General features: G+C 44.2%; 1 protein-coding gene across 3 annotated transcripts in view; it reads left to right on the top strand.

Annotated features, from left to right (window-relative positions):
• The window catches only part of BRINP3 (BMP/retinoic acid inducible neural specific 3), a 167012-nt gene extending 155030 nt beyond the window's left edge, over positions 1–11982 (top strand). For all 3 annotated transcript variants that reach the window (XM_036453621.2, XM_036453622.2, XM_036453623.2), the window contains one exon: positions 10788–11982. In XM_036453621.2, the coding sequence (XP_036309514.1) occupies positions 10788–11943 (1156 nt within the window). In that variant the 3' untranslated portion in view covers positions 11944–11982. The remainder of the gene's footprint in view (positions 1–10787) is intronic.
• Positions 11983–12369: the final 387 nt, after the last annotated feature.

The following is a 12369-nucleotide window of genomic DNA, read 5'->3' as shown; positions in this document are numbered from 1 at the left end:
TGAAAGGCAGAGTTGAGTTTCTGATCCTGCACTGCTTGGGACAACCATCTCTTCCTTTGTTCTTTTAGCATTGGACATTGAACATCCCTGCTTCCTGATAAGCTGTGAAATGGTGTCAAATTAATTTTAATACCCACGTTGTTTCAAGTAGTGCCTCATGTTCAAAACTTTCTTATAGAACAGAGTGTGAACACATGAGCTTTCTAAAATAGGTTTTAAACTGTTTAAATCAAAATGGCTGTCTTGAAGTAGAGTCATGTATTATAGCATTTTCACATCTCCCATTATTATTTGCATTGCAAACGAGCAGCTTCTACACATCCTACATTTGACTGGACTTCAAGAATAAAAACGTAAGAGATGGCTGCCATATGGCCATCAGCCATCAAAAATGTAGGATTGTGTAAGGGCTTAGTAAGGGTGTGCACCATAGAACGTGTAGAGATACATCAAATGGCTTCAGATACCAAGGGGGTAGGGGATCTGAAGGTGATTTGGAGATTCTCTCCCAGGCTTGTCCTTAGAAGGGTGGGACTTGGCAAGGTTAGGTGCAGAGGCCATTATTTAACCAGAGATGTGGCAGGGAGCTCGTTTAGCTAACACTCGGAAGAGAGGGCTCAGAGACAGACAGGAAGATACCAATTCCAGGCACCAGCTGACAGCAGGAAAGGGATACTCATTTTTCCTCTCCTGTCCAATGATGTGGATGTCTGAGGGATCCTTTTTCAGGTCTCATGTGATTCAGGGTTCGGGTTCTGGAGAAGGGCCGCACACAAATGAAGAGAGACTAGAAGAAATTTAATTTGGCAATATGGGGGCCAGGTGGTAGTCCAACTCTAGTGGGAGAACTACTCATGGCTTTGGCCCTGCCATCCCTTTTATTGAGGCTCTGAGGAAACACCCATAATGCTTAGGCAGGCAATAACAGAAATTTTCGTGGGACAAACAGAGGTGGAGGCTGCTTCAGCTACCAATGTCTCCACTAAAGGGTGAGTGATTAGAGCAATTCAGGTTGTTGACAGCCTTTCTGCTTCCTGTCCACATCTAGTAGTGAAATAGTAATTTGTTTCCGGCAGATGCTCATTTAGAAAATAATTTTTAAATAAGTTTTCAGGAACCATGTAATTCGGTAACAGAATGAGGAGGACCAAGAGACAGGTAGCACAGTGAACCAGCCCAGCCGGTGTGGCTTAGTGGTTGAGTGTTGGCCTGTGGACCAGGAGGTCATCAAGCTTTGCCTCTCGGTTGGGGAACGTGCGGGAGGCAGCCGATCAATGATTCTCTCTCATCATTGAAATTGATGCTTCTACCTCCTTCTCCCTTCCTCTCTGGAATCCACAAAAAAATTATTTAAAAGTAAAACACAGCAGGATTCAAATTAGACATGCTGATTTAACTCAGTAATGGGGCTGAAGGTGGAAAAGGCCTGTAGGCGGTTGGAGAAAAATATGAGTGTTGTCAGGCCACTGTGTAGTAATCCATGCAACATATTACTCCCCATGTGATCTCACCCCCGTATGTATTCCTTCTTTACTTACATTCAATTCCGCTATCATCCTTTTTAACCTATTTCCACCCCCATGATTTGTATTTTCATATCTCCTCCTACACTGGTGGCTTACATTCCTCCTACCCTGCTGTAAACTATCACAACCTACAATTTGCTTTTTATTTAGATTGCATGTTTATTACATATATTTATGCATTTCTGGTGTAACATGCACTGGGAATTCACAAAATCTCCTATTTTTGATCCCCAAGCCCCTCACATAATATTATCTAAAATGATGCTAGATATGTAATTAGAACTTAAGTACTTGCTGACGACACTTCCATATTCATGCTTCTGCGAGCTTTCCACAAATACTGTATTTTTCCTGAATTTTAACATTTCAAAAAAGGGGAACAAGGTCCTAACATTTTGAGCATTTATTTATAGAAACATTCCTTTGCTTTTCAATGGCGTTTTGCTTTCAAATGGGTATGGGTAGCCATCCAGCTCCCATTTTTACCATTTTTATTTTATCTCTAATATTAATAAAGCATTTTCTTGGAGGCTATAACAATAATAGCCAGCCCTTAAGGAAGCAAAAGACAGTTCCAGTCAGTAGGTGGTCACCTTTCAAGACTTTTTTAGTTTTGCAAATTCATCTGATCTATTCATTGTTCCACATTTAATTTCATTTCACGGCATTTTCACCTTGGTGGACGACATGGTGTGCTATGTTAAATGGTCTTGTTTGCCTTTTCCTATGTGTTTGATTTAAATTCTGTATGATGTTATAATTTAACCGTTTTGGAAGGCTGAAAGGGGTCTACACACTGAGAGACGCACTGTAGGTACTGAATTCAAGTGATACATTTTTAACTATAATATATTTTTTATTGATTTCAGAGAGGAAGGGAGGGGGGGGAGAGAGAAACATCAATGAGAAAGAATCTTCCATAGACTGCTTCTGGCACATCCCCCATTGGGGATGGTGCCCACAACCTGGGCCCTTACCCTGGCCAGGAATCAAACCATGACCTCCTATTTCATAGCCTGATGGTCAGCCACTGAGTCACGCCATGTGGGATCAATAAGTTTTTGTATAATGAACAAATGGATAATTTGGGTTTTGTCTAGTTCTCTCCCCATCTCTTCTGTCTCGGTACTGGCCCACATTCTTCCCACCTTTATGTCCAGACATGTCATTTGGAATGGACTGAAGTTGTAACTACCTGAAGGAAATGCCATTACCTGTTACTGGGCCTTTAAAAAGGAACTCTTTTTATGGGAATGCGGTATGAAGAAGTGCAGACGATTCTCATATTGATAATTTAAGTCCTGGCTCTTCCATTTCAGGGTTCATGTTCAAATTCACTTCCTCTTCTGCAAAAATGGAGACAATATTAGTACCTGTCTCCACTTTGTGTTGAGTATCCAGTTACTTCATTGAGGGACTGGGCTTAGAAACAAGCCTGGAACATAGCAGTCAGTACCCGCTGCTCTGGCAAGGTTAGATTCTCACTAAGGCGCTTCTCGATGGCAAAAGTTGAAATATAAACACCAGTTAACAAATAAACACCCTTGCTCATGCACAAAGTCATTATTTAAGGCTAAGATGAAAGGGAAATACTTGCAATGATAAAATGCGGTCTTCCTACTACATTTTTTATAATGACCTCATTTGAATTACTATTTTTTTTTTTTCTGGGTGCACAGAACTATATTTCCTAATGAAAGAATTACAAGTATGTCCGGCCGGCATGGCTCAGTGGTTGTGTTGATCATGGTTCAATTCCTGGTCAGGGCACATGCCCAGGTTGTGGGCTCCATCCCCAGAGTGGGGTGTGCAGGAGGCAGCTGATTAATGATTCTCTCTCATCATTGATGTTTCTCTCTCTCTCCCTGCCTCTCTGAAATATAAATTTTTTAAAGGAATTACAAGCACAGAGCCTTTTATCCGGGGCATGGGTTTCTTCTGTAATTGTGCTCAGGGATCGGCTTAAGGAGGAGAAAACCCTTTGCCCACATCCCTAACGTGCCAGGAGTTCATTACCTCCGTGACCTCAGAAGAGTGACCTGGCCACGCTGAGGCTCAATGATCTCCCCTGGAAAAAGCAACATTAATATTTCCCCCTGGAGTTGAGGGTCACATGACTCCATTAGGTAGAAGTCACATGACAGCATTAGGTAAAGTGCCCAAAATCGCTGAATAAAAGTTGCCTATCTTTCTCTCTGAGCGCCCAGTTGAAGGCCCTCTGGGGACAGCTGTGTCCAGTGCAAATCCGTTTATTAACCTTGTTCCCGTGTATTCTGTGCCATTTTCTTATTTGTACAGGGGTGGCCAAAACTGGTTTGACTCAGTGGATAGAGTGTCGGCCTGTGGACTGAAAGGTCCCAGGTTTGATTCCGGTCAAGGGCATGTACCTTGGTTGCAGGCACATCCCCAGTGGGGGTGTGCAGGAGGCAGCTGATCGATGATTCTCGCTTTCTATCCCTCTCCCTTCCTCTCTGTAGAAAATAAATAAAATATATATTTAATTCTTTTTTAAAATATTTTAAAAAGAATTAAAAATAATTATTTTTAGGTTTTCAGGTAAATTGGAATATGTCCTGGATATTTGTCACTGCCAATAAATTAATTTTGTTATGCGATGATGGCAGTTGTGACTATGTCAGCTAATGGATCATCTTAACTTTTTGTCTTCAAATGAGTACTAACAACATTTTTTCCCACTGATTTTTAAAGAGTGGGAAAAAGAGAGAGAGAGAAAACTCCTATCCACAGAGCCACTGGGTTAGGCCAGTGGTTGGCAAACTGCAGCTCTTTGGCCCTTGAGTTGTTTGGCAGAGGCCAGCTTAGGAGGACCCTAATTAAGTTAATAACAATGTACCTCCCTATATAGTTTAAGTTTAAAAAATTTGGCTCTCAAAAGAAATTTTAATCATTGTACTGTTGATATTTGGCTCTGTTGACTGATGAGTTTGTTAACCCAGTGGTCGGCAAACTCAGTCTTTTTTTTTTTTTTTGAGAGCCAAAAACCGACTTCTGCGCATGGGCCACAAAGTTTCAATCTCACTGTATGTGAATCCCCTGCACGTGGTATTTTGTGGAAGAGCCACACTCAAGGGGCCAAAGAGCCGCATGTGGCTAGTGAGCCACAGTTTGCCAACCACTGGGCTAGGCTTTAGCTAGATTTAAAGTTACTCTTCAACTTCAAAATGTTATTTCAGTTGAATAACTTCAAAAGAACATTTGGAAGTTGAAGAGTAACTGAGGATTATGTTGTCCCTATAACCAAGCACTGGGTTTGGGTCCTGTAGGAAAACTCTGTCCTGGTGTTCAGAAGTCTCCAGAACACCAAGGCACACACCTTCATTGAATCCGATAGAATTCAGGCATTTCTTGTACAGAGAGCCACGTACCTGAGTAGCTTCCATCTCCTCAGGTAACTGCTCTATAAATAAAAAACTCATCTTTGTCTCCATCAATTTCTGAATCAGAAAATCTATTAAGACAGGTAATGGAAACATGTTTGTTGGAAATTGTGTCTGGTCCCCCCTTTAGAATGTGTTTACCCCGACCACTGACATGGTGGGGATAGTTGGCGAGGCTTACCCCAGGGTGGCTCTCCGGCTAGGAGGCAGGCCTGCTCCCTGGAATTTAATTTGTCACACGGATTACTGGAGAGACAGCAGGTGTCTCTGCCTAACCTCCTTGGCTGGGAGCAGAGGTATGACAGGGCTATGAAAATGAATGCTGACAGGCCACTCCGAGAGCTCATTTCTCCTGCGGGTGTCACGCCATCACGGATCTGCATGGCGTGTGTCCCCCCCAGCCAGAGCAAACACTGGTTGGGGCCGTACATCCTAAAAGCAGATGTTGTCTACTCCAATCAATTTTCAGTTATTAACGGGTGCTTTTAACTGCACTGGTGAAAGGCAGATATGTTCAATGAGTATATTTTTGCAGGAGCGAGATAACATTCATTCGGAGGAGAAATGTAGGCTGCCAGAGTCTATGGTGATGTGTAGATAAAAATTAACACACATAAGCCACGATGGACACAGCTTTAGGGAACAAGACCTTTGCCACTGACTGTACCGTGTACAATGCATGGTGATTGCCCTCACAAGTGTGGGATGGAAAGAATAGAAATAGTGTATAGCCAAAACCAGTGTTGCTCAGTGGTGTTGCTCAGTGGATAGAGCATCAGCCTGTGGACTGAAAGGTCCCAGGTTCAATTCCGGTCAAGGGCATGTACCTTGGTGGCGAGCACATTCCCAGAAGGGGGTGTGCAAGAGGCAGCTGATCAATGTTTCTCTCTCATCGATGTTTCTAACTATCCCTCTCCCTTCCTCTCTGTAAAAAATCAATAACATATATTATTTTTAAATAGTGTATACACGGGCAAAAAATAAATAAATAAAATAAAAGCATGCCGGGCTGGCGTGGTAGAGCCTCATTTTAAAGCTATTTCTCTTCCATCTTGAAAAAATTTTTTTTTTTAAACTTCAAAAATTTTTCAGGAAAAGTTAAGTTTTGCTTTGCTGGACAAAACAACTTGGTGATGTTTCAGGTAAGTGAAAATCCACAGCCGTCTTCAAATGTGCTCCACCTCCTGTTTGCAAAGTACAATAAGATAACGGAAACACAACAAGAGCAGTAAGGAAGGAAATCCATGCGCTAGCCCTGCTGTCGGGGTCCGCGGGCTCTGGAGTGGATGCCCATCAATATTCATACGCGGGGAGCAGAGAGACAAAACTGAAGCACATTCCCCCAAATGCATCTGTGGCCTGGGCAAGGGGCTGGGGGGCAGGAATGAGGGGCGACTGAAAGCTGGGGTCCGCTGCTTTTCTGAGAAAGATTCTCCTTCTGTGCCCTAGTTTTGTGAGCAGCCATTAGCCTGACGCCTGTTTCATTGTTTGTCCCTGTGATTTGGAAGGATGATTGGAGCCTTCCAGGGAGAGATGAATTGTCTGGGGAATGCATGCTATGGTTTCAGGGAAGAAAATGTAATTTTCCAGCCAGATCGGCTATATATTTTATATTCTTTATATTAGGCGGCCATCAACGGAACTACAGAAAGTGTGAAAAGGGGGTGGAAGAAGAGGCAAATGAATGAACTTGAGAGTTAGGTCTTCACAACTAGATTAAATGTCTATGTTAACTGGCTCAGTGGTCGAGCGTCAACCACCTATGAACCAGGAATGTACCATGGTTCCATTCCCCATCAGGGCACATACCTGGGTTGCAGGCTCTGTCCACTGTAGGGGGTGTGCCGGAAGCAGCCGATCCGTGGTTCTCTCATCATCAACGTTTCTTCCTTTCTCTCTGAAATTCATAAAATATGTATATTATATAATGAACACCGAAAGGTGTAGGATATCAAAAGTAGGTAGTTTTTTGTGTCTGCTCTGAGACACATACAAGGCAGTGTTCTAAGTGCAAGCATACAATCTGAGCCGAACTAGCGCTCACAAGAACGCAATATATTGGCTCAGTGGTAGAGCGTTGGTCTGTGGACTGAGGGGTCCCAGGTTCGATTCCGGTCAAGGGCATGTACCTTGGTTGCGGGCACATCCCCGGTAGGGGGTGTGCAAGAGGCAGCTGGTCAATGTTTCTCTCTCATCGACGTTTCTAGCTCTCTATCTCTCTCCCCTCCTCTCTTTAAAAAAATCAATTAAAAAATGTTTTATAAACAAGAACACAATATAGGAGATATTTCTATTCCAATTTTTCACAGGAGAGAAGAGAAAGTGGGTTATACAACCTGCCCTAATATTCCATGATCATACAGCTAGGATGAGAAAAAATTTTCTGAATCCACAGCCATACTTTTTCTTCCTTATTTAACAGATTTTTATCTTAATTTTTTGTTGATTTTTAGGGAGGAAGAGAGATGGATAGAAAGAGAAATGCCATCAGCTGCCTCCTGCACGCCCCACACTGTGGATGGAGCCCACAACCCAGGGCATGTGCCCTGATCAGGAATCAAACCGGGACCTCCTGGTTCATAGGTTGATGCTCAACCACTGAGCCACGCAGGCCCACTATTGTACAGAGATTGTAAACACACCAAGAGTGTCTGAGCCCTACTGGGTTTGGCTCAGTGGATAGAGCATCAGCCTGTGGACTGAAGGGTCCTGGGTTCAATTCCAGTCAGGGGCGCATACCTAAGTTGCAGGGTCCACTCTGGTCCTGGTCAGGGTGCAAGTGGGAGATAACCTATCGATGTCTCTCTCTCACATTGATGTTTCACTCTCTGTCTCCCCCCTCCCATTCTCTCTAAAAATCAGTGGAAAATCCTTGGCTGAGGATTAACAAAAAGTCTCAATAAAGCGAAGGCACAGGAAAATAACTGCTTAAATTGGCTTCATGATTTGACTGATTTGGGGGGAAGAAGTGAGAAAAAATTGTTAATGATTCAAATCAAACACATTAAATTGACACACTTAACCCTTGTTAAAAGAACTCATAGTTGGTATTAATGAGATATTTTCGAGAATTTCTTTGAGCAGCCTGTAAGTAAAAAATCAAACATGTTTCAATAATATTTTCCCTCTCAGTAGGTACTTGTTATTTCAATGTTGATAAAACCCTGGGATTTAAATCCATTGATTGACAATTTGGAGCTGTTTATTTTTCTCCTATTTTTCTCATATTTTCTATTTAGGGCTTCCTGGGACAGGAGGGCTTACTGAAGCTAAGCTAAGGGTGAATGAAGGAACAGTCCTCATTTATACATGCTGATTCTCCTCTAGATATTTTATGATAAAGCCATTTATTTCCTACTGTTAGATATCTTTTCAGAACAATAACCGATCCAACTCTATACACAATCAGCTTCTAAGTATACTAGTGCCATGTTCAGCAAACCAAGCTCAAGAGCCACAGTTTGCCACTCTGTTGACTAATGAGTTTGCCGACCACTGTCCTAGTTCATAGGTGGAAGTTCAATTCCTGAGCCACAGTGTTCCTCTTTTAAACTTTTAGGTCAGCAGTCGGCAAACTCATTAGTCAACAGAGCGGCAGATGGAGGCTCACAGGCCTCATGTGGCTCACAAGCTGCAGTTTGCCGACCACTGTACTAGTGAGACCACATGCAATCTTTTCAGAAGGAATAATCTATAGCCAATCTTGTGCAGAAATAATATATAATATACAAATATAGTATGCATCTATTATATATTATATAACATGATTATATAGTATATTTATATATATATACTATATAAACATATTTAAATATATATATATAATTTATAGTATAAAAGATACAGATATTTTTCTTCAATGATTATATGGATCTTTTTTAAAAATGTTTTTATTTCAGAGAGGGAGAGAGAGAAATGCCAATGATGAGAATCATGGATCAACTGCCTCCTGTACACCCCCCACTGGGGCTGGTGCCCACATCCTGGGCACAAGCGCTGACTGACCAGGAATCTAACCAGGACCTCCTCATTAAGTCGATGCTCAACCACTGAGCCATGCAGCCCGGCTATTGTACAGAGATTGTAAACACACCAAGAGTGTCTGAGCCCTAGCTGGTGTTGCTCAGTGGATAGAGCATCAGCCTGTGGACTGAAGCATCCTGGGTTCAATAAAGACACATACCTGAGTTGCAGGGTCCGTTCTGGCCCTGGTCAGAGTGCAAGTGGGAGGCAACCTATTGATGTGTCTCTCTCCCACCTCCCAACTCTCTCTAAAAATCAGTGGAAAATCCTTGGTTGAGGATTAACAAAAAGAGTCTCAATAAGGTGAAGAAATAGGAAAATAATTTTTTTAAAGGAAAATAACATCTTAAATTGGCTTCATGATTTGCCTGATTTTGGGGGAAAGAAATGAGAAAAAATTGTTAATGATTCAAATCAAACACATTAAATCGACACACTTAACCCTTGTTAAAAGAACTTGTAGTTGGTCTTGAGATATTTTTGATTTTTTACTTACAGGCTGCTCAAAGAAATTGTCAAACATGCTTCAATAGTATTTTCCCTCTCCGTAGGTACTTGTTCTTTCAATGTTGATAAAACCCTGGGATTTAAATCCATTGATTGACAATTTGGAGCTGTTTATTTTTTTCTTATTTTCTATTTAGGGCTTCCTGTGACAGGAGGGCTTACTGAAGTGAAGCTAAGGGTGAATGAAGGAACAGTCCTCATTTATACATGCTGATTCTTCTCTAAATATTGTGTGATAAAGCCACTTATGTTTCCTATTGTTAGATATCTTTTCAGAACAATAACCGGTCCAACTCTATACATAATCAGCTTCCAAATATACTAGTGCAGTGGTCAGCAAACATGTGGCTCTAGAGTAGGGGTGTCGAACTCAATCAGAGAAGGGGCCAAAATCTAAAATCCAGCCTAAATCGCGGGCCGAATGGTTTACTGAACAGTCATAAACTGTCATTGTGATGGAAACGCAGCGGAGTGCAGTGATGACAGCGCGGAGCGGGCCACATTGCAAGGCCTGGCAGGACGGATTTGGCCCGCGGGCCTTGTGTTTGACACATGTGCTCTAGAGCCTCGATTTGGCTCTGTTGACTAATGAGTTTGCCGACCACTGTCCTAGTTCATAGGTCGAAGTTCAACTACTGAGCCACAGTGTTCCTCTTTTAAATGCTTAGGTCAGTGGTCAGCAAACTCAGTCATCAGACTGGCAAATCGAGGCTCATTTACACACTGATTCTCCTCTAGATATTTTATGATATCTAGAGCTGCAGTTTGCCGACCACATGCAATCTCTTCCGAAGGAATTATCTATGGCCAATCTTGTGCAGAAATAATATATATAATATACAAATATGCAAACATAAAACAATATATAACATGATTATATAGTATATAGATGTATATACTATATAGTTAGTTATATAGTTATATAGTATATATATATATATATAATCATTTAAATACACATAATTTATAGTATGCAAATATACAGATATATTTCTCAATGATTAACTATGTGGATCTTTTTTTTTTAAATATATTTTTATTTCAGAGAAGAAGGAAGAGGGAGAGAGAGAGAAACATCAATGATGAGAGAGAACCATGGATCAACTGCCTCCTGTGCTCCCCCTACTGGGGATGGAGCCCACATCCTGGAACTGGGAATCCAACCAGGAACTCCTGGTTCATAGGTGGATGCTCAACCACTGAGCCCCGCCCAGGGTTCCCTGGACCTCTTACCTCTGTTAAGGACTGGCTGGAGCCAGCCAGAAGGAGCCTAGTGCAGCTCGGGGCTCAAGATGCCTGTACTGACCCAGACTCTCCCTGTTCCCTTTTCCAGATCCTCCACCTACTGGCTCTCGCGCATCCAGTCCTTCCTCTACTGCAACGAGAACGGGCTGCTGGGCAGCTTCTCGGAGGAGACGCACTCGTGCACCTGCCCCAGCGACCAGCTGGCCTGCACGGCCGCCCTGCCCTGCGCCGTGGGCGACGCGGCCGCCTGCCTGGCCTGCGCCCCGGACAACCGCACACGCTGCGGCGCCTGCAACGCGGGCTACATGCTGAGCCAGGGCGCCTGCAGGCCCGAGGTGGCCGACTCCACCGACCACTACCTGGGCTTCGAGACCGACCTGCAGGACCTGGAGCTCCGCTACCTGCTGCAGCGGGCAGACCGGCGCCTGGAGGTGCATGCCATCTTCATCAGCAACGACATGCGCCTCAACAGCTGGTTTGACCCGTCGTGGCGCAAGCGCATGCTGCTCACGCTCAAGAGCAACAAGTACAAGGCCAGCCTGGTGCACATGGTCCTGGGCCTGTCGCTGCAGATCTGCCTGACCAAGAACAGCACGCTGGAGCCCGTGCTGGCCGTGTACATCAACCCGTTCGGGGGCAGCCACTCGGAGAGCTGGTACATGCCCGTGGGCGAGGACGGCTTCCCGGACTGGGAGCGGACTAGGCTGGACCTGCCCCTGCAGTGTTACAACTGGTCCCTGACGCTGGGCAACAAGTGGAAGACCTTCTTCGAGACGGTGCACATCTACCTGCGCAGCCGCGTCCGGGCCAGCGGGGCTGGTGGTGGCCCCGGAGGCAACGCCACCGACGGCGGCAGCAGCAGCAGCAGCGTCGTGTACTACGAGCCGCTGGAGTTCGTGGACCCGGCGCGCAACCTGGGCTACATGAAGATCAACCACATCCAGGTGTTCGGCTACAGCATGCACTTCGACCCCGAGGCCATCCGGGACCTCATCCTGCAGCTGGACTACCCCTACACTCAGGGATCGCAGGACTCGGCGCTGCTGCAGCTGGTGGAGATCCGGGACCGAGTCAACAAGCTGTCCCCACCAGGCCCCCGCAGACTCGACCTGTTCGCCTGCCTGCTCCGCCACAGGCTCAAGCTGGCCACCAGCGAGGTGGTCCGCATCCAGGCGGCCCTGCAGGCCTTCAACGCCAAGCTGCCCAACGCCGTGGACTACGACACCACCAAACTGTGTAGCTAAACCAGGCATAAGCCAAGCACAAGAAGCCCACGTGCCCCCCAGGGGGAGTTTTCCCCTAGTGCTTTTTGGGAGACCCGTGTCTGTTGGGAAGAGTTCACTTACTTAAAACCAGTTGTCTTTTCACTATCTTGTCTTCTATCCGTGGATAAAACCGTTTGGAGGGCCTTCCGTTGCTGCCCACGAATATATCCCACTTGCAGTCTTGGTTGGTTGATGAATGAAAATATATAACGGACGCCCGTCTAAGGAGACAGCGTACTTTTTACAAATAAAATTTCATTTGTAATTTTCTATGTTCCGTGGCCAATGCTTTTGTGCATTACATCCTCTGGAGGGAACATAAAAAAAAAAAAGATACCAATAAAATTTTGTAGCTGAACAGTTATTAAAAAGAAGTGCCGTGGGTTTCTTTTTCTTTTTTTTCCC

The sequence above is a fragment of the Pipistrellus kuhlii genome, unplaced genomic scaffold (genome assembly GCF_014108245.1).
Source record: "Pipistrellus kuhlii isolate mPipKuh1 unplaced genomic scaffold, mPipKuh1.p scaffold_m20_p_25, whole genome shotgun sequence".
Classification (NCBI taxonomy): domain Eukaryota; kingdom Metazoa; phylum Chordata; class Mammalia; order Chiroptera; family Vespertilionidae; genus Pipistrellus; species Pipistrellus kuhlii.
The sequence above is the reverse complement of the archived record's forward strand: the minus strand, read 5'-3'. Positions and strand labels throughout refer to the sequence as shown.